The sequence below is a fragment of the Tinamus guttatus genome, unplaced genomic scaffold, assembly GCF_059628265.1.
Source record: "Tinamus guttatus ecotype Peru unplaced genomic scaffold, ASM5962826v1 Tinamus_guttatus_pri_ptg000209l, whole genome shotgun sequence".
NCBI lineage: Eukaryota > Metazoa > Chordata > Aves > Tinamiformes > Tinamidae > Tinamus > Tinamus guttatus.
The window spans coordinates 2,035,558-2,058,769 of NW_028288743.1; the positions used below are offsets into that span (position 1 = coordinate 2,035,558).

The window sequence follows — 23,212 nt, forward strand, 5'->3', positions numbered from 1 at the left end:
TTGGATAAATCACTTGCCCTGATTAATGTTAGACAAGAGGAAAGAGCAAATATTATGTGAAAATCACATATAAGGCAAACATTTCTTCCTTTCATCATATCTTGATACACTGATTTGTAAAGACTTATATCACAACCTTTGTTATAACTATAGCAACTCATTAAAACTGTATTATGTAATATATTTTGACTTTTGGTGTTGCATCCTTACAAAAAAAAAAAAAAAAAAAAGCTATCCTTCACGAAACTTCACATCATCACTGCCAAGGTCCAAAAACTGAATATAAAAAAATATGATTAAAAAAGAGACATCTGTAACAACACAGTTTAAGAGGTTTACAAATTGCTTTATTCAAAAATATATTCTTCCATATATTTTTTATATTTTCATTTAAAAATACGCAAATTGTATAGAAAAAATCTCTTTACAATTATTTGATTTTTTTTTTGTTATCTTCTGTTGTCTTTGGAAGCTATTAAAAGTGCCATACTTTTTATTAAACATTACTTAAAAGGACATGAACATGATTAGCAGATTAGCAATAGTACAAGGATTAAAATCATCACCAGAAGGGGGAGAATTTAACTGAAAACACTATATTTCCTCCAAAGCACAGATGATGCATCTTCGAAAATATTTTTGGATAACATATAACAACAGAATTAGATTACTCTTTGGAAACAGTTATTTTACTAATTCCATTGAAAAGATTTTGCAGGTGGGCTCATATCCAGTAATTCACCCAGGAACAGATTTTTAAAAGGGAGAAAACATAGACAGAATATGTAATTTTGTTGTGCTATTAGAAAAGGAAGTCATGATCAGTTTGTTGTTATCTTACTAATATCTCATAGTTTATCACAAGAGAACCAAGTTTTAAAATGACTGCTCTCCTGAAACAAATATAAATTTTACCAAGCTTCATCAAAAATTAGAAATATTTATTCCTTATCGCTCCTTAAAAGTCAACCATCGTTTTGGATTTTCTAGGAGTATTTTATCAATTTGACTTTGGGATATGCCTCTAACTAGCATCTTAGGAACTATATTTTTAAGGATATGAGAATATCCATGACCACCATATTTCATCAGCCTGTGCTTAGTGTGCACGTCATGAGCAATCAAAATCCTGTCTTCGTAGCCTTCACCGATCAGTGTCCGAATCCTGCCAAAGGAAGAAGGATACCTGTCAGTGCAAGGTTCTCACTCTGCATCAACACCAAAGTAATCAGTATTTAACCTTTTAACATTACTGTACTACTCAACTGTATTTTAAGTGAAAATAATTATTTCTAATTAACACAGAAGCCATGTTTCTTATACTGAATTAAAATGAAAGCATTTATAGAGCGCAAAACCACCTCCAAAAGCAGCATATCACCACACCACTCGAGGTAGACAAGGAAAAAACTCTTCCCAGTTGGCATACGGCTTTGTGTTCCCCATCCCGTTAAGTCCATGCAGAAATTCAGGAACTGCACCGTCAGCAAGCTTGGGACGCAGCTTCTAAACGCGGGAGTTGGTGACAATTTTTGACAGGAGCCGCTTTCCAGCGTGGTCGATTCCTGGGGTCAGTTCTTGCTGCTGCTGCTGCCCTGCTGGCCCCAGTGCAATCATTAAGGCTCGGGCTCTTCCAGCTGCTCGCGGGTGTCTGGCTCAGCTGTGCAAACGCTTCCGCATCTTTAGCCAACTCCCATTTAGAATAACCAGGTTAATAACGTTTTTATGTTGTCGGGATCCCGTTCCATAGAGACACTAACAGCCAAACGCATTGCAAAGATGTTCATCGAGGAAGATGAGCAGCACAGGCTTTGTGGTACAGGGCTAACATATGCCAGCAACCCAGAGGAATTAATACAGCAGCCCAGCAGAATAGAATTGGCAAAATGACAGCAAGTCAGCTCAGGAAAACTAATCCTTCAGGTAATTCCCTTTTCCTGTGGCGACCAAGTCTGCTACACAGGCTTGTGCCAGTCCTGTTCTGCAGTTCCGCTGGTAAAGTTCGCCACTTGCTCAGCCTGTTTTTGAGAATTGGTTCTGTAGTCGTGTAAACTTCTGCGCTGTACAACAGTGAAGTGTTCCACGATGTTTCAGGTTTTTTTACTTGCAGTGGCAGTAGTTTGCAAGCAAGAAATGGCAGAGATGGATCTAACAAACCTGGAGAGTGCTCATTCCTCACTAAGCCACCCCATTCCAACACTTTTCCAGCACTGTCTAGTTTGAATTTTTACTTTCCTGACTCTGCTTTCATCATCAACAAAGCAAATCCTAGTCAAACTCTCTCTGAAATCTCTTGCCCTCAGTTCTGATTATAGTTAGTTATGAAGAGACAAACGTAGGAGGGTAAAAAGAAATCTGGTCACTATGAAAGTGGCAAGTAAGACAGCACTTGGAAGACTAGCACCTTTCATAAAAATACCGTAAATAGTGCCATATGGTGCACAACTCTATGTATAAGGTAGAACTGCAACATCATGAGCGTCTTCCACAGCCTTGAATATGCATAGACTACATGCAAACTGGAGAATAAGAGCTAAGCTCAGTCTTACAATAATCTCTTTTCAGTCTGCACTCACTTTGGGAGGTATATGATCCTTTACATTCTGTATTTATTGCTTGTTGATGCTCATGTCTGTGGTTATAGTTAGTACCTGCTTCTGACTCAAAGCAAAACTTTCCTAGCAAAATCACTACACAAATCCATAAATACTCACACAGTTGAACTGTATTTGAGTAGATGCATATGACTATAGAAGTTATATTTTGAATATGATAAACAAGAATAAACATGTAACATGTTTTCCTCATTTAGTATTTTCATAGACAAATTTAAGGGTCTGTTTGATTTCTACCACGCTGGAGCTGTTTGATGAAAAAATCCCGAGGAGATTGAGGATGATGGGTTACCATATGTGCGGGGGGGATGCAGTGAGAGCACACTAATGTCCACTTAATGGTATTTCTAACTCAAAGGCACATATTCACACCACAAAAAGAGAAGACAATCTTTTAGTATTTTCTGCCTATAAGCAGGCTGCTGCAGTACCAAGTATCAGGCAGTTTAAGGACAGACATCTGCAGCTGAGGGATATTATGGATGGAATAAAACTTTGCAGCTGAACAGACACTTGTTGACCAAGGCCCATTCTCTTCTCCATGCATTTTCCTCCCCAAGCTTCTGCACACGCCGACCTGCCGTGGAGCAGAGGTGAATGATTCCAAAAAGCAACGTTAGCAATTTTAAATGCAAAAGCTGTAGATTCATTACAGCAGTTCAAAACAGTGAGTGCAAGACTGAGAGCTCAGTTAAGAGTGAGAAACGATTTCCAGTGTGAAAAGCAGCTACCAAACTTGGCAGTAAGTGGAATAGTACCCACAACACTTCTGAAGAAGGAAACAGTCCTGAAACAGCAAAGAAAAATTTTGAAGCTAAGCTGGCAGGAAAACAATATCTGAAATACAAATGACAACTAAAAAAGAGATTTCATTAGCAATCAGGGATCATACAAGGCATCTTATCAAAGAGAAGGATATAAACTGGGCCTGAGCCTGGCAGGTGGGATGTCATCCCACCCTTGGAAAGCTGCCACCTGACTACCCGGGAATACCGTGGGCTAAGAGCAAAGGCAGACGGCAGCTCGGAGCAGGGAGGCAGCAGCGAGGAGCGCAGCCCCAGCGGACTGGACCTGCCTCCCACAGCGTCTGCAGGGAGGCGTCTTCTGGCAGCACATTGCACTAGCAGAGCACAACAGATTTGTCACACAGCTGGGCTGAGACGGCGTGTGAAGAGCACGAGAGCTCTGAAGAGACAGGGATCTCATCCTTCACCAGGGGGAAAGGGCAAAAGGAGGTGGGGTGGGAATGATAAAGTGCTTGGAAGAACAAAAGACTGTTTCGTAGGACAGAAGCAGAGGATCAAATCCACACAACACAACCAATGAGTTTAGCTCATTCAGCACATTCAGGAGAAGATATAACAGGCTTAGATGATGTACAGCAGCAACATTAGATCTTAAACACTGTTTCAAACAAAATAACATAAATCATGTACCTCAATCCTTTTGTTTTATAACATGACAGTCTACAAACTCAGTAAACGATAAAATTCAACCAAATTATCATGCAATTAAGACAGTGAATAAAGTTAAAACAGCTTTTTATCTTTTCCTTAAGTAATATTCTGTGTTCGACACCTTCCTTTGCGTTATACATGCTGCTCTAAACCAGCAAGAGCAGCAGGAAAAAATATCCATGAATTGTAGTATGACAGTGTGAGCAGCCCACAGAATCACTGTGATGCACTTTCAGTGTGTGCACCTGCACTACTCATTTGTCAGTGGTGATGCTATCACTTAAACTGCACTGAGGTAGCTACCTTGCAATCCTTTCATTGTCACTTGGCATGTCGACAGAAGGTTGGAACTGGTAGTGAAGAAATTCTACACCAAATAGGTCGTACTCTAAGTAGCATCCGAGTTCAGCAAATTCCAGAAGTTTCTTTGTATCAAATATAGTCCTGTGGAACACATGCAACACAAAGTTATCATTGCTAAAGGAATTAAAAAAAAAAAGTCCCAGAGCATGAGGACAGGTATTTGGGAACTTCTTACTCCCAAGGAATTGAAACAATTATCTAAGAGTTAATTCACCCTTTTGACACCTGGGACTCCCGTTTGATATATGCAAACTAACACTATGTTGCCTTTCTCACATTCACCTGGGATTTCAAGCACCAAAACCCAAAACAAAACCAACCCTTCCCCTGCGGCCTAATGAGTACACTAAAATCATCTTTAAATGGAAAAAGAAACTTTTAATTTCAGTAAACCTCTCAATACACAACTTACCAGGGAAGAACATGCAAGGAGAAGGTTAATTCACAATGACCTTTAAATAAAGCCAAGGGGTAACTTACACAAGACAGATTTGCTTTCCCAAAAGAGTTACGGGGCACAGCTACATCCGGGGCTTGTTCCACCCACCAAACACCATTAATACACAACTTTGTCTTTGGTTTCTACGTGATGCTTCCAGATTGTCACTAGAACTGCGATGTATCATTGTCTGCACTGGAATCTGGCCAAAACACCTCCAGGAAACAATTTTACCAAAATCCACAGTAGCACTGTGGAGACTTGGGACATGTGTTTTGCATCAGATTTGAAAAGTGATTTGCTGGAAGGAACAAACCTTCAAAAACCCGGCGCTCATTTGGAAAAGAATGACAAGTATCCTAACAGCTCTCTGAAATGAGTTTTTGGGGTTTTTTTGAAACATTTTTACCTCAAGTATAAAATAAAGGAAAAAAAAACCCTCAAATAATACATTGCAAATTCATCTTTGTAACCAAAATGCAATCTTTTTCATACAGGGAAAAATCCGCTTTCTGTGAGGACATCACATTTAACCAAAAGAGAAGCAGTTTTATTTTATTATTACTGTGGATAGAGATGTCACACAGTGATTCAAGCCTAGGCAATCACGTCACTCTCTGCTGCTACAGAAACGCCCGATGTCACAACTTGGTGCTACGACACAACAGCAGGACCACGTAGGAGGAACACACGGGTTGAGAAAGAAGAAACCCAAGCCCAGCAGCCTTGCCACCAGCAGCAGCCTAGGAATCGCCAACTGCAATGAACAAAAAATGTTAATTTTAAATAGACATTGCAGTTGACAGCAGTGGAGCATCTCAAAAACAGGCTTGCACAGTGCAGAACAAGAGAGGGGGAAATCTTAGATGCAGCTGTGCTCAGGTCACAGGGAGGCAGTAACAAGAACACTAATACCTGGGCGAAGGTGGCAGTGTGGGTTGTTTTGGTTTTCTCTTTTAAACTCCTATATTTTGCAGCCACAGCCAGACTGTTTTATTTTGCTAAACAACTGCCAGTCTCACACTTTCAGGCTCTCCGTCCTAACAAAGAGCAGCTTCATTTCCTCGGCCACTGGGTCCCCTTGTGAGCCACACTGATGTGGCAGCAGCGGCAGCACCCAGCTCAGATGCTCACCTGCTTACTTAGTGCCTATTGAGTTCTTTGGGCAACAAGAGCCCCTGGGAAGGGCCTGGGACACTGGGAAGCATCGTGTGGTTCGGGTCGGATCCACACCTCACCGCAGGGACGCCACTGAATCATCATCATAACGGTCATGTAACAACAGTACTGAAATGAATCAATGTTCACCGCTACAAACAGACCTTTGTAGCCTCCATTCCTAGTAAATGACCCAAACAAAGATTCATTAGCTTTTGCTTCCTAGCCTTCATGTGCACCACATTTGCTATAGACACTTGCTATCTTTTGTTCAAAAGCGTTAAATTGCAAAACATGGTGGCCAGCATTTTAATTTCATCATTTGACTACAGCTCCTCCCAAAAGCTGTCGTTATGTCTATGTCAAAGGTAGGCAGGAAATACGGAGCTACACACAAATTTATCTCACATTGAAGAGATTCACATAGATTCTTCTTACTGAGGAAGACTTTAAAATGTCAAATGCACACTGCAAAGCCAAACTTCACAATAGTTTTGAGCTGTGTTATAGCAAGTGCCAGCTGGAATGAGTGAAAGCAGTGACAGAAGTGGCATCAGGAAATACCATATTGTCTGTGAGCAGCTGCTCACTGAAACTGCACCTCTGCCTTCACTATTTTCCTGCTTACACTGTTTATTTTTCCACCTATAAAACAGGGAGTCCAATGATTCCCAACAGTGTAAAAGGGCAAAACACACACCCTGGACATTGATATTGTATAAAAATGCTGACACTTGCACTTTGCTTAGTCCGTTCCTACACAAAGATTTAGGTCATCAGTTTTTCTTAAAAAATAAGAGAAAAACACAGCTACACACAACAAGGAATACAGGTAAATACCTAAGAAAAGCATAAGTCATTTATCTAATCAAATATAAAAAGAAAATTAATGGCCCTATATTTTATGCTTCTAAAATGTCCAAGTAAAAGCTTGAGCTCTGTATGAACACGAAACACTTGTAGTTTCATTTGTAAGCTCAGAGAATACAAAATGATCCGAAATTTGGAGCACAGAGCTCATGCCTGTATTACACTCACAACAGGGACAAGCGACCCCATTGCAGAACGTCGTATGACCACAGCTACTCTCCACTATTCAGTGGCCACATGAACTAATCAATGCTTGGACATTTTCCAACTCATCATAAACTACACAAGGTCACACAAACCTCATTTGCTACAGGGGCCATGTTTCTAAATTGGAAAGTGAGAAGAGCACCAATTCCTCACACGTGGGGCTTCTGGTTCTTGCTCTCAAGGGAACTAAGAGTTACGTATTTGTTCTAATACAAGAACTACCTAAAGCCCAACTGTTTTTTGTTTATTTGTTTGTTTTTAGCAGTATTTCTTCTGTCTGGCAGTACAAAAAAAAATCTGTTTTCTGCTCTGCTTCATTCCAGAATCCAGCAAAATCAATGAGTTCTCCATTAGCATACATGAGATGCTGGTCAGGCCCTTTTGGGTGCCCCAGTTTTCAAAAATGCAGCCCTGCAGGTTCCCACACATTTTGGCAAGAGCTGCTCAGCGTCCACCAATTTCTGAACGCGGCTGTCTGTGAAGGCAGTCAGATCAGTGGGGAATCCCCGTTTCTTAAACTGTGGGTACAGCTACTCTTGATCTCACAGCCAGACCTTCAAAGGCAGCATTTAAAGCCCTTAAATCTCATTATGAACATGGACTTGTGTGCCGAGCCAGGCTGACTTGCTGGCAGCTGATCAAGCCCTGCACAAGAGTTCTGTGTTCTCCAAAGCAGCAAACGTGACGACAGTTCTTTGCATCATGACCCCAGTGCATTACTCAAACTGAGCAACTCCCCGAGATGTGGCGGGCCAGGACAAGCCCCAGACAGCCTCCTTACCTGTCGAGGTGGCACATGACCGTTTTGGAAACGTCGGCGCCAGCTTCCTGCAGGATGCGGATGATCTGGAACGGGGCGTCGCTGCTCCTGCCCGGGTGCACTATGACGGGGCAGCCGAGCTGCGCCTGCGCGTGCGCCGCCGCCTGCAGCACCCTCTGCTCGCTCGGCGTCAGGGGCCACGAGCAGCCGAGCTCCCCCACCACGCCGCACCTGATGCCGGTGCCGTCCGCTCCGCGCAGGATCTCGTCCACGAGGACGCCTGTAAGCTAAGGAGCAGGGAGGTCAGGCCTGGGGGTGTTAGCGCTGCCTGTGCTAAATCGCAACAGATCCGGCCTGTGGAAGCTGCACATGTTATACCCCAGAGAGCCTTCTAAACCCAGGCAATTAGCAGCTGTGTGTGTGAAACCACCGTGGTTCAAATCTGGTTTCTGTCAGCTAACGATATGCTAGCTATTAACTAGGACCAAAATAAACACAGATGTAAAACAATTAACAGGATCCACTCGCACAAGTGCCCAGGTTTGCGAAAAAAAAAGAGAAATCTGTCTATATATAACTGGAATAGTGGTTTCGGCTGAGGCTAATTTTTCCTTAAGTAAACAACCAAACAAAAATGTTAGCTCAGCATAAAACCTGTGCCTTCAAACCCAAAATAGTTTCCCAGAAGAGTTTAAAGTAGTTTCTTTTTAAACAAGTGCTCAAGAGGAATCCTCATCGTTCAGATAGGAAAGGGTCAAAACTGACACAGATTATACATGACAAATCCCAAAGAGACAAGCTTGAGGCAAACCCGGCTCTTGGGAATGCTAGCAGAGAACGACAATAACTCCAATTACTTCAGAGCTACAGAAACAGAGATTAACTGACAAACTTGCAAAGTTGGCTTGCAAGGTTAGCTTGTTTTTAAAACATTTGTAGACAAACAAGACACCAGAATCTCCCAATAAAATCACTTTGTTATCAAAACTATAGCTTTTCTTTACCAGAATAGGCCCTTGGAATTGAAAGCATAAGATTGCTGATCATTGAGAATTTGCAATAAAATTGATGACCTTCTAAGTATTTGGCCTCGAATGTTAAAGAAATTACGATTTTAAGAAAAATAAAGTGACACAGGTGGCAGATAGATTTGCAAGTGCATCCAGCAAACCAAAAAACTCCAAAACACATAAGTTTTAAAATAAATCTGTAATATATCCTTCCTTCCTCTTGTCAATAGGCTCATGCAATGTGCTAGTAGATATTCAATTTACATGCTGAAGTCAGCTGAAGAAACTTCATTTTACAGCAGGTGAGATTCTGCCCAGGACTTTATCCTGTGAAAAGGCACCTTTTGCTTCATGCATAACCAGTCAACCAAGCGCTCCTACAGACAGCCCGATATAGAACTCACTTACCTCCTAATAGCAACCCAAACTCTCCCGCTGCAACATCTTGTGTGAATAGACAGCTCTGCACACAGACTTGGGCTACACCTTCACAGTATGGACAGCTACACAGCTGAGTACTTCCCTTGTGCAGCTAAGGCCAGCAAGAAAATACTCAAATCATCTTTGCACAATCAGAAGAAATATTGTGTCAAATGCACCTATTGCATCACAGCACAACCCTCTGGAGGAAACATCTGTCTTTTGGACTGGACTGAGCATTGAGTAACTGCTGGCTAGTGAACGGTCTGCGGGTCTTCAGCATCCACCAACTACAGCAGAGAAACTTCTGCCCCAAGAAATCCATTTGTATCAAATTCCATGGGGTGCAAGAATATTTGGGAAAAGCAGGACTGTTACACAGAGCTCGGATCCAGGGAGGCTGACCAAGCTGCATCATTTTACATTTGCTGAGGTTCTGGCCATTTATTTTTAAAGCAAATTTGACTCCTTTGGAATCTATGACAGATTCTCATCTGTCTGTCTGTCTATCTATCTATTTATTTTTTTCTCAGATCTGTTCATTCAAATTCACAGGCTTCTGCCTCGAAGAGTCCCATTCCCTCTTCTCTTATCATCACCTTTTCTCAATAAAAGATGAGTGAATATTTATTATTATGGAAATATCTGGGGAGCATGGTCATTATTAGAACATTGTCTTAGGCACTCCGCAAAAAACAGGATGTAGCCTCTGCTCAGAAAAGCCTGGAAAAACGGTAGAGAAGAGAGGTATAACAGGCAGCTTGAGTGGAGAGATGACTTAAAACCGCTCTGTAAATATCACAATTATTTATACTTTTTTACAAGAATTTGGAGTGATCTTACTGGGAAGCAATTAGCCAGAAAAAGAGACAAAAGAGGCAGAAAGGATATATTTCTTCCTTATAACCTGTAAAAAGAGCAGGATAATTGGTGTTGTACTAGATGCCTACACATGAAGAATTTTATTTTATTTTTCCTCTTGCATTATAACAAATCCCTGAGAGAAAACGGAGCTTAAGGGAAATGCTGATGGATAATCCCAGTACATACAAATAGTGCAGGCCCAACTGTAACATTCAAGCAGCAAAACACTATTGCCCTCCCTTTCTCATGTTCAGAACTTTTACATTTATTTTGTTTGGAATTTTTGCCAACTTCGAATCTTTCAAGGATAAATCACTGGAGAGGGATTCCTAAAAATCAGTCGAGACTTACCTGCTCCACAGTCATGGCCTGCGTATGAGAGGAGTGAGTGGAATCCACATAGAAACCTGCCCCAGCAATAATATGGACTCCAGTTTCTTCAGCAAGCTTCTTCAGAGCATTCATATCCCTATCAATTCCCGTGGTTGTGTTTTCCACTATAGTCCCACCACCTGCTGCTTTAAAAAGCAACAGCTCCTCCTTTACGGCAGCGGTTTCCTGATACAAAAGCAGGTTTTCTTTATGGCTATAGGGATGCTGCTTAATCCAAAACAAGTTCTTCATCTCGATGGGCCCCTCGGACAGCGGTTCCTGGCCTGGTGCGGGAGGAAAGTAGCAGCAGGTGTAGTTCATACTCAAGTGCTCATGAGTCAACGTGTAGCCAAGCTGGTCCGGTTCTATGAGGCCCAAGACAGTCTGCACTTTTCCTCCCAAGGAAGGCATTTTTCTTCAGCAATCTTAAAAAAGAAAGAAAATAAAAAGAAAGAAAAAAATATAAGTCTCATAAAGAAGAAAAAAAGAAATAACAATGAAAACATTTGAGAAAAAGATGCAAATTCTCATAAAATTGCTATGGAGTCCTTCCACTCATAGAGACACTATACTTCTGTTAAAACATTTTCCAATTGCGATACTCTATCCTACTAACCACCGTTAATACAAAAAACAAAGCATTTACACAGCCCAAGTAAGCTTTTATCAGTATTTTAACAATGTAAAAATGTCTCACTTCAATACAAGGAAATCATCATCATCTATTGTACTAACGTCAATACCATATTAAGATAAATATTTCCTACTTAATAACAACGACTGTATGTTTATTTACGATTCTTTGCTTTTCAGCAGCTGAGAAATATTGCCAGCTTGAGCCACCAGATGAACATGCTTGGCATCAAGACTGAATATTCTTTACTGATACTTTCATTTTATTGTTCTTTGATCTCAGAGAGGTTGTGGAATCTCCTCCGGAGATCTTCAAAACCCGCCCGGATTCCACCCTGTGCTCTGGGTGTCCCTGCTGGAGCAGAGAGGTTGGACTACATGATCTCTAGAGGTCCCTCCCAACCTCAACCCTTCTGTGGTTCTGTCTCTCAGGACTCACTGTCCCTTTCTGATGCTGAGGCACCTGTCCATGCTCGGACACCTTGCCTGCCCCTCTGCATGAGGAACGTCTGGACGCAGACGACATCTTCTAAAATTTGTAACACGGCTCCGGTTCTCCTGCCAGCCACACTCAGTAAGCCAGGAGCAACCACAATGAAACTCTTCAAAGATGGACAACAGTAACTCAGAAGGGAGTTTGGTCCCCAAATAGCAGGGCAGAAATTCCAATCTACTTCAAAAGTCTTGTTTTCTGTCAGCTTCACTGGAGAACGATTTTACTAGTTAGGAACAATCTTAGCCTAATATTTACTTTTTATGGCTCAGCCTCTAAGATTCTTTTTCTTCAACTTAAATATGAATTAAACCATGTTATTTTTCTAAACTTCAAATGACTGGTGACAAAGATAGACCTTGAGGCTACTGCCTAGAATTGGTTCATGTCAAAATCATCTGGTCTGTACAAGCACAGCGTGAATCTCTACAGGTTAGAATTAGCTGCATCTCTCTCCCTTAGGATTTGGAAGGATTTTCTTGGGGAGGGGGGTCTCTTTAGTGTGTGTGTCATATGAACATTAAACATAGCTGACTACCCAGTTCATGTTAGATCTTCCTGATGCTAGTTGCAAAGGCTTGAGGATATGTAGTTATAATCCCAAGTCAACAAAAATCATCAGTTACGAAACAAAATACATGCTTAATCATGTCCAGAGGACAGGACTAACTAGAGCATGCATTATTGATTAAAGAGAGAGGTCTTTCCCATTCCTGTCTCTTTTTTAGTGAATAATATCATAAACATGGGATTGTTACTGGTGAAGTGCTCAGAGGATGTTTTCCTTTTAACGGCTAGTGTTAATCTGCAAGGATGACAGGAAAGCTGAAATCTGGACTCTGCATATGGAAGGGCACAAGACAATCTCGATCCCTTTGGAGACAGCTCCCTTCATGAGCCTGGCACTGCCAGGGACCAACACAGCAACAGCAAGCCAGGCCTGGTGAGGAGTCTCCAGTCATTTTAACATGGAAACTTGGCCGCCCCCTCAGGAAACAGATAGGACTGACTGTGTTTGCTTGCCTTGTGTATAAGCAGACATGTATGAAAAACCCACTGAAAAATTGTGGAAAAACTGAACTGGATTGTTCTTTTTACGAACTTCATTTGTGGACTAATGTGTCGACTTGTTTGAGAAGGCAGGAGAATAATTACTTGGGTAGAACAGACTGCTGCCTGTTTAATATAATGATTTTTTTTTCCAAATAAATTAAGAAGTGCATGATTTCAGAAAATATTATTCTTGAGCAAATAATTAAAAGCAAAATACCTGTCTTAGTCAGAAACGGCTGCTAGCTACAATTCAATTAAGATGTCCAATCTGGTCATTAATTCAGGTCTTGAATAAAGCTGGCACTCCACAGAGCAACCCACAATTCTGGAGAAAGTTCAATGATCTGAATCATTGTTGCAATCATAGCAAAGAGGAAAGATAACTGCATTACCTTTTCTTTCTTTTTTTTTTTTTTTTTTTTCCAGTAAATATCTATGCTCTGGTATTTAGTAGAACCCTGACAACATAAAGAGTGACATTTACATTCTGTGCCAGAAACACACTTTTCTTCCCTCGTTTCACTGACAGTACATTTTGGTACCTTCACTGATAGGACAAGTCCATTGTGGCATATAATTAAATATACAAGTATTTAAACATAAATATAATGATGTCCTATAATAATATTAGAGACTAAGTGACTAGAGTCTACCTTAACAAGCTTCCAACTTATTTTTTTAGTGTTGTTATTTAAAAAAGCTATTTTAACTGCATCAGAATTTCTGCTCACTTTCAGATTACAATTTTGATAAAATGTTGATTTTCCACACTTGTGGCTGCTAATTCTTTTCTGACCTAGTTAAACTAGATTAGTCTCAATTAATCTGGTCTGAACCCTGTGAAGACCCAAGGTTGTGCAAGGGGATCTACATCTAACCTGCAGGTGCTGTCTTCTCATTTATAACATGGGAGGGAAAGATCTAATAGCTGCTGAATTTCAGACCAGAGCATTTTTACAGAACTAATACATACTTGCAGATTTTTTCATTTAGATCAAGGATTTTTACAAATGTAAGAAGACTCACAAAGATGGAAACTGAAGCAAGCAACATTTAAAGTGAGCCTAATTTTATCTTCCTGATAAATAAGATTACTATTAGTTAATGTCAGTACTTGCTTGCTAACAGCTTCGTAAAGCCACATATATTAATTAAAATATATGAAAAAAGGGAAGCCAGTAGCTTCTGACTGGAATTATTTTTCAAATCACTGTCCTGATATTGCCTCTGCTGTCATTTACAGAGACAGCATGCCATGATTATAATGATACATTATAGGCTATAATGATACATTATCTTTAATAACACTCACCTGATGGTACCATGATTTAATTGGTGTCCTTAAACTAGAGTTTAGTTGCAAACAGCTTTTAAATTGAATAAAAAGTGCTGCTTAATTAAAGCACACAAACGTTGCTACAGAAATCAACATTCCTGTGCTTTATTAATTACTTGAATTCTACATCTTCCACTGAACTTTTTTTAGTCAGTACAAGTTTCTTTCACACACAGGAGACTTAAATCCTATCAACTCATTTTAGCCATCTGAAAGGGTGGATGTCTTGTCCAGGATAATCATACAGAACTTTTTTTTTTCAGAGAAAGAGACAATAGAGATAGGAAACCATAAGCAATTCATCCGCTCTTTTTTTTTTTTTTCCATCATATTGGATAGGGCACGTTACTTGCTAGAAAGATCTGCCTCTTTCTATGGACTGTAAGTAGAGACTAGAAACAGTTCTGGACAAGATATCTGTATTTTAGATGGTCTTCCATAAAACACATGAGTTTTATTTTCTGAATCCTGACCTTGTTTGGAAATAAAAAGAGGTAGTATACTCCTATCACAAGGATAAACAGGCCTCCTGTTATGTATCTTGTTTTGGGAAATCATTAATTTATACCGTGGTTGCAAAAAGCTTTGTGATCAGACCAAGACTTCTCTGTCCTAAGCACTACATAAATAATTTATAATTTTAAATTATAAATATATTTAAATTATAATTTTAAATTACAGTCCATAAAAAACACATATTCAAACAAAAGAAAATGAGAAGGACTTTAACATACAAGCAAAATCAGTATTTTTCACAATAGCCTTGAAACAACAACCTAACATTTCTCTAATAAGCTCTGGACAAATTTTTATGATAACTGATTGTGTAGTGCATAAAATACGTCTCTCACAGTTAGGCTACTGTTAAATACTGGTGAAGTAAATATTTTTCCTAGAGGTATTATTAGGAGAAAAGGGACTTGCTGTTAAAAGGAACTGCATTCCTCACACTGGGAAAACTACAGAAAATTTGCATGAAACCAATGATAAAATTTGGATCTCCACTTTTCCCATCAGAAATGTGCACTTCAGTCACTGTATCATTTTATGGCACTGTAATGGGAAGTCTCCCTAGGTTTCAATTAGCTGTTTCCTACAGTAATCCCATGTTGCTAAAATATAATAACCGCATAAATGCAATTTCCACATGTTAATGCATTTGCTTTGATTTTGTAAGCATAATTTAATGGTATTAGCACAAATTCTCTTTAGACTTGCATGGGAATCATTTTATTGTCATTACATTACAATGTGGGATTACAGGAACACTACATCCAGACAGCTGTGAAAGAAAATTCACAACAAAGCAATAAGAATAGCTCGATAGTTATTTATTATATCTACAAAAAAAAAATCATCTGCCATTTACCAATAGGGGCTGTCCCGTCTGCATGATGGGGCCTTTCTGAAGGGCCTTGCATAATCGTTCAGTTCCAAGAACCGTGACATGACACAGGTCTGCTATACATTTACAGCTAGGGGTAAACGCTTTGAGGGTTTGAGGGACCTTTCAGAGCACAGAAAAGCCCCATATTGGAAACATCTGACACATCCATAGTAAATTACTATTATCTAGTCTATGCTATGTCACCACTGCCCACATGTGAACACTTTGTGATGACAGAAAAAGGTTGGCAGAACAACAGAAGAGGAGAGACAGAGGATAAGAGCAGAGTATGTCAGGGAGAATTTTAAAAATTTATCTTAAACTGGCCAAAACCAAGCCAATATAAAAGTATCACATCTGTGCTACTGAAAATCATTTTCACTATATTTAAAGGCTTTTTTTAAAAAAATGTTAGGCATTACAAAAAAAAATGCAGGATGCTCTTGCTATAGGAAATAAAAATCGCAAAGCATAGAAGAAGTTGGGAGTATAGCATTACCCATACTCGTTTGGGTTGACAAGGATAGATTAAGTAACTGATATTTTCCTCTAGGATTTTAATAACTTCTCTCTCACACTCCCAAAGCTTCCGCTGAATACATAGGGGTTTATGGGATGGAAGGAACCATCCTTTTGTCACCCGACAAGCACATTTTCTAATTTCTAATTAATTCTGGAACCAAGACAGGTTCCAGATCTACTTGATCTTCTCCAAAAATTTGTCCAGGCTCCTATTACAGAACACACATGCCTAGAAGCCAACTTCTGCATGGGTTTCAGTTAGCGTGGCCTTTGGCCCATGCGCAGTGTCAGGTAACAGCTACTCGGGGCACTGATCAGAGCCCACAGGTGACTGCCTGAGAGCACAAGCAGGACTGAACTTGTTCCAGGGGGACAGATTCAGGCTCATTTGGGTCATTTGGCCTGGCAATTCCCTCAGCATCTAAGGCTGTAAAGATGTCCAGCGGTCTGTGACACCACGCTCAGAAATGGCCCTCTCTTGGTATCACTGGAGTTTTGTGTTATACAAGATGCCAGAAAAAAGCAAATCACATTTGGGGTTATTCTGCCCAAGAAACTGATCTTGGAAATGGGTTAGAAATATTACAAAGAAATGTTAGTTTCTGGGCAAACTCTCTTCTATGCAGTTGGCACATGAGCTTCTCTGAGGGTGAAGCAGACTATTCCCATTTAAGTCATAAATATTCTCCCCAGAGTAAACAAGCAGAAGTTACATTTGTCTTTCTCCTCTGCCAAAGCAGAGCTCTGAGATTGTCATGATTTCTTGAACTTCAAATTAGCTCAGAAAAAAAGCACTGAGCTAAATAATGTTTCCTATTCAGAGGCAGAGCTTTCGTTCTTCACCAGCTTCATAGTCTTAATAAGCTTTCAGTAATCAAAAAGCTTTTAAAAAATTAAAAATTCAATTCAGCAATCAAAACCAATTGAAGTGAGAGGAACCACTAGAAATAAAACTTTGTATTATACTGCAAAATTTGCTTTGAAAATAAGATATGAGAGATCTAGTCCAGTGCTACATGCTTCTACAGTGGTGAGCAGAAGCCCCACAAAACATACGAGCACACATAAAACACTAGTGCTAAGCATTGCCTTGGAGGTTGTAAGAGGGGGTCTTATTTTTTTGGTTGAAAAGAGCTTCCTGATGCATTTTCTTTCAGGAAAGCCTCTGTTCTCATCTTTCATGCTTCTGCTGATCCCTTTTAGGCCTTACATTATTTTTTTCAGCTGAAATCATGTACAGTAAGTAGGGGTAGAGAAACCCCCACACCTCTACTTTCCTTGAGAGAAGCCTGGCAATGTGCTATTCTATAAAAGCAAGGTCATTTAAATTGCAATGTAAGAGAAATTTAAACACTAATAGACATAAGTGAATGACCAAAATAAGTACACTTTGGGGTAAGGAACAGGGCAAATGAGAAGCAACGCTTTTAAACACTGTCCTGAAAGCTGAGAAGTGAACATTCCCACTGCATGGTCTCTCCATTGCTTAGCTGATGGCACAAATCTTCCAGTTTTGTGGGCTATGAGAGTCACATTTGTGCCCTACCGAGGCTTTGAGCCAATTCTCACGAGGATATTGTGGTTGGGGGCTCACCTTTGGGACCTCCATGTGACCATGCATGCATCCAAGGATCTGTCCCAAAGACAGAGTCTGAGCAACAGTCCTGGCACTTGCTTGGACTTTGCACACTTTTCTTTTTTCTCTTTGTTTAAAGTTCAGCTGTTTTTAACACAGCAGGCTCAGGCTTTTTTACCTACTCAGGCCTGTGTGTGCAGGTAGCAGTCTCAACACCTCAGCTTCTAACAGCAAAGTCAACCTGAAGTTTCTCCTTCTCAAAGAGATCTGAGACCAACATCCCCACAAGTATTTTCTTCATCAACATCTTGTTTGTAAGAACTTCAGGGAATTTAACATCTTGGGCAGCTTCCAAATTTACTCCTGATAAAAGGTCAGAAAAAAAATCTCCCCTAGGCTCCAACATTACATTAATTATATTTTACATGGGCACACAGTGTTTTTAGGCCAAAAAACAAGTATGAAGTCACATTATGCTATATAATAATATATGCAAATATGGTCTGAGTACTGCATGCTGCTGCACGCATTTGTGTTCTTAGCCCTAAATAGAATCATGTTTGTTTCTAATGGGTGCAGCATTACAAGCACGTACTCGTTTTCTTGCTAGGACAACATGATATGAGAAAACCTTCGGTGCTTTTCAGCAAGGAGTCTCCAATCTTCATTTCTTCTAAATTTCAAATGTAAAACTTAAGCATGAAGCTATGTCTATTTTTATTCTCATTGATTTTAATTGATTTTCCTTCAGGGTCACGCATGCTTAAATGGTTTCACATAAACTTAAAATATATCACTAAGCATACTGGATGGAACATTATCACTCATTTGTGCAGCAACTTCACCAAGAACCGCAGCAAATTACTCTAAGAATGTTTACGTGCAGAAGTAATGACAAAAGGGATGGAGATCCCCATAACAACACAACAGACGCACAAATCTATGCGATATAAGAGTGACATTCATTATTATGTCTCTTAGTCAAGACTGTAAATGACTAACTAAAAATTCAAGAGAATGAACTCTGCAGTCAGGTTTGTGAGGAACAGAGCAGTGAAGCAACACAGTTTGAGAACAGCTTTGAGAAGAATGATTCTACATCGCCTTCTGAGATTTGACCTAAAAACTATGTTTTACCTAAAACTCTCATATATGAGATGGTGTGGCGGTGGTCTTTCTTCTTAAAAACACTTAAATAACTGCACTTTGATACATACCCCAGCCACTGCTAGGATAAATGCCTTTCTTGGGTTAGTACCTATGTACTGACTGGTACCAGAGCAACGACATGGCTGCTGTTTGGAGAATTCTGAAAAAGCTTTTTCATGTGTGACCAGAACACCATGATCCGCTACAGCAGGATCCTACAAGGAAACCTATCTTAGCAGTTTCAAGTAAAAAAATGAAGTTTATTACTACAACTAGAAGGACTTTTCCTTCCCAACACATATGACTTGCATATTCACAGAATCACACACAGAAACACAGAATGGTTGAGGTTGGAAAAGGCCTCTAGATCATCCAGTCCAACTCCTCTGCTCAAGCAGGGACACCCACAGTATGTGGCACACAGAAGATCTAAGTTCAAACCTCTGCTCCGAATCAAACTGTGGACTTGAACCTCCTTGAACTGTGGACTTTTCCATATCCTAGATGGATTTCTAGCTATTTAGATCTTCAGACAGGTGGCTAGTTCAAGGCATCGAAAAATCTGCCTTGTTCTTTCTTTGTGAAACCAGAAAAAGTCTTCACTTCAGCTTGTTACAAAAATGAAGTGTGTTCATTTTTTTTTAAGTTTTGTAAGATGGAAAAAAAATATATAGATCTGCACAAAGTGAAATAAGAGATAAAATACACAGTGTTCAGAACCAGAGCTCTTTAATAAACACAGAACTCCCTGGTGCCATATGGTTCAATATATACAGATTTCGATATGTGAGGAGCAAGCCGATGGCTTGCTAAACACCAAGGGAAGCAGTCACGCTTGTTCCTGCTCCACCATGTGCTAATTAAATAAGTTAACACTGGTCATCTATACGAAATGTAATTACGCATCTGAATGTCATTGTTGCCACCTTTGATTATAACCACAAAAAATAACGTGATGACGGTGACATGCAGGAGAACATTATGTCTATTAAATTCCCCAGCAAGAGAGGCAATCGTAATAATAAACGACACTTATGTAGTCTTTCATGTAACAAGCCCAAAGTACCTGACAAAACGATATAAAACCACCTATTACAAGGATCACTTCACCCATCGCCGGCACATGGCCCCCGGCTGAAAGCAGGCAACAACCTTCAAGCACCGCACACGCCGTTAGCGTGTGCAATAACGCGCCCAACACGAAACAGCGGGGGCGCCTACGCAGGCCGAACAAAATTTGCCCAAAGAAAGTGACCTCCGGCTCAAAATTTGTTTCACTGCGAGTTATCACAAGCCCACAGCATGCAGAGAACAACATCCTCAACAGCAGACAGCCATAAAGAAAGAGAATTGCAGGCATGATTTTCCTCGCGATCCACGTATACGGCACGCTAGGCCCAAACACGCGGCTCCGAGTCCTCACTATCGCCCCCCGCGTGCTCTGCAGGCCGGGACCCAGCGCGAGCGCCGCCGCGAGCGCCTGCAGGGCTGCCCGGCCAGCACAAGCGCTGAGCACCGACCGCAGCGGCAGCGCCGCGGCCGGCCTCCTCCTGGGCCCCCGGGGCGCTCACCCGGCACCGGCCACCGCGGGGCTCCCCCGGCGCCGCCGCGCCCCGGCCCCGCGGTCCCGACTCCGCCGAAGTTTGGCGGCCTGGCGGCGCCCCGCGCAGCAGCTCCGGCCCGCGCCGCGACCCGGCGGGACCCCGCGCTCACCCGCTCACCCGGCCGCGGCTGGAGTCCCCACCGGCTGCGCGCCCGGGCCAGCCGCTGCCGCAGGGCGCCCCGGGCCGCCCGCGGCTCCCCCCGCTCGGGGCGGGCCTTGGCCGGGCCGCCCCGCGCCGGCCCCGGCGCGGCTGCCAGGGCGGGCGGGAGCTGCTCGCGGCCCTGGCGCCGCTGGCGCCCCGCGTGGCCCGGGTCTCGTCGCCCTCCTGCCCCGTGATACGAAGCCACGCTGGGTGGCTGGGTGGCAGTTCGGCCTCTAGTGAAAGCAGAAGGACACGAGCACCCTGCCCAGCATTGCTGGTGGCCCCTGCCTGCGCCTTGGGGATGGTGGTGAATCCGCTGTGTCACTTCGGGGCCTGGGAGGTCCCCTGTACAAGGCAGCATTTTGTAGTTCGCCCTTGCCAGGCAAGCAGCAGGGAGGTTGAAGAGAGGCTTCCCAGGACTCGTAAGCAGGATGACACTGACGGTGATTCTCGTTAAAAACGCAGATGCAAAGTACGAAACGAAAGCAGACCTGACATCTAAGTTCTTACACTTCCCCCTAACTCTCAAAAGTGACTTATTTCCCTACAGCTCCCAACATGCAGCACGGTACTCTTCTGTTTCACAGAGACAAACAGATGCTGGCGACATGGCAGGCAAAGGCATCAAGGACAGCAAATACTCTCTGAACAGACACGTTACCAGCGCAGGGAACCTCACACATGTCTGAGGGAAGGTTCAGTATCGACATCATCCCCATTCCTGTCTGTACCCAGCAGTGGCTGTGCATCCCACCAGGCGGGATGCAGCCTGCATACAGCACTGCAGTGCAGGGCTCATGAATGGCGTCTCCTCTGCCCCCCGCTCCTGCCCAGGCGAGTTGGATCCTGGCTTTCATTCTGATCCCAGAGCTTCTTCCAACCTCTTTGGTGTCATAAAGCAAGGGGGCAAAAGTGGGAATCAAGTGCAACGTGTTTTGATGCTCAGGCCTGTTATCAAGGTCAAAAGTGGAGCCAGTGGATGAAAAATTAGGAGGTTTCATGAGTAAACAACTTTAGAAAAGTAGGAGGTAAGGCAAAGAACTGTGCTTTTATAAAAGTGATGAAAAGATGGAGTTCTGGCTGAAAAAAAAAGAGAAGAAAATCTTTTTGGAGATTCTAAGACATGAGGTTAGCCTCCACAGCGCCAGCGATATTGGTGTAGGAAAGGCTGCACCCTGGAGAACTGACACAAAGGGAAATTACCTGCCAGCAAAGGGAAGGTAGTGGCGAAGAAGGCAAAGCAGCTGAAACGAGTTTGGGATCTTTCCCCTTACCAGCCAGTCGCTGCGTACACAGAGCCATGATTAATCCAGAGGGATGGCAGGAGCTACGCTGCTGGCCCTGCTCCAGTTGTCAGCGTCACTTGTTTTTATTTGCTTCTATTATGAAGCTGAGTAAGTATGGGTCCTGCAAAGATTAAGTGATGATAAAAAAGCCTGTCATTTATAATGCCTTGTATTTCAGCGTGCTCGTACTGCTGGGCAATCAATGCAGGGGAAATTATGTATGAGAACTACGTTAAAAATAGTCGTGCGGTACTTTGTGGGATATCATTTGTCACCGGCCATATCAAACCTGTTGTGAAGATTTGCAATGAATTTTACATAAGACCTGCACTTCTATATCTTTTTTGTGTTTTAAAATATAAAAGCAGTATTAAAACGTGAGTAGGTGCAAAGTAAAACCACATTCAATCTGCATTTTTTACACACACAAAATGAGCTACTCTTTAAAGCAATCTTCAGTATGTCCAATTCAAAGTAAGGTACTGTATTTCTGATTTTTATGTCCTTGCTTCAACAGAGGCTTGTAAACATAAAGTAATGAGACTGTCTTGTTCAGACCGAATGTGTAGTGAACAGTGAAAACAAGTGAGCAGCTGGCAGAGTCTCTACATATGACACTGTTCACCATTTAGGTGATATACAACCTTACATAATGTACCTGGCATTTGTATCCCCTTTCCCTAGTTTGACAGCCAGGCTGTGGGCTTCCTAGAAATACGGAACCAGTTACCCCATTAAATGGCTCGTGAAATTGGGGGAAACAACAAACAGAAACGTATCTGCTAGGTCGCCGTACACGATACCTGTACGGCATAATTCAGGAGCAGGGAGCATTGGGCTACTATTCAAAACAAACAAACAAAAAGTTCTTTCATGTTTTCTGGCCAGCACTAAAAAAAAAAAAATCGATGTTAGTAGTTTTTGTAGGGTTATGGTCTGATATGGGCTAAATAATGTCTGTGTGTCTGTCCACCTCCTCACCATGCAGTTCCCAAAGGGGAGAACTGACATCAATGATCGATGCCCATCCTATGGGGGCGCTTTGGATAACAGGACACCCAAAATAGAGACCAAGCTCTTGCCCTGCACTCGCCTAGGCGGCTTTTCTGCTCTTTCCATGGCTGGGCAGAGGAGGGAGGAAGGAGGAAGAGGCAATATCCCGGATACGGGGGGAGGTGACACCCCGGAGCGACGCCGCGGAAGAGGCAGCGGGGCAGAGCGGCAGCGGTCGCTGTGGCAGCGTGTGCGGCCCCCGGCAGCAACGCTCTGCTCCAGCCACCACGGAAACCCGCGGTGTGCCGGTTGCTCACGCAGCAATGGATAACATCGACGCTAGCCCAAGAAAAGTGTCTTTCTTTTCTTCTTTGGAAAAGCCCCTTTGAAAGAATCTGGTAACAGTGGAGCATTATAGTGTTCACTAGGCCAAATGTCATAGTCGAAATCTGGACAAACTTTCAGGAAAAAGGTCTTCTTCAGTAGGCTGAATATATATATATA

The 23,212-nt window shown here is 42.0% G+C and overlaps 1 protein-coding gene across 1 annotated transcript; it reads right to left on the reverse strand.

The window, feature by feature from the left end:
• Positions 1–518: 518 nt before the first annotated feature.
• PTER (phosphotriesterase related) lies at positions 519–10,989 on the reverse strand. The gene is made up of 4 exons (XM_010218683.2): positions 10,515–10,989; positions 7,891–8,156; positions 4,376–4,516; positions 519–1,165 (listed from the first exon to the last, which is right to left on the reverse strand). Exons 1-4 carry the CDS (start codon positions 10,944–10,946, stop codon positions 949–951), a joined length of 1,056 nt encoding a protein of 351 aa, XP_010216985.2. The 5' UTR covers positions 10,947–10,989; the 3' UTR covers positions 519–948.
• Positions 10,990–23,212: the final 12,223 nt, after the last annotated feature.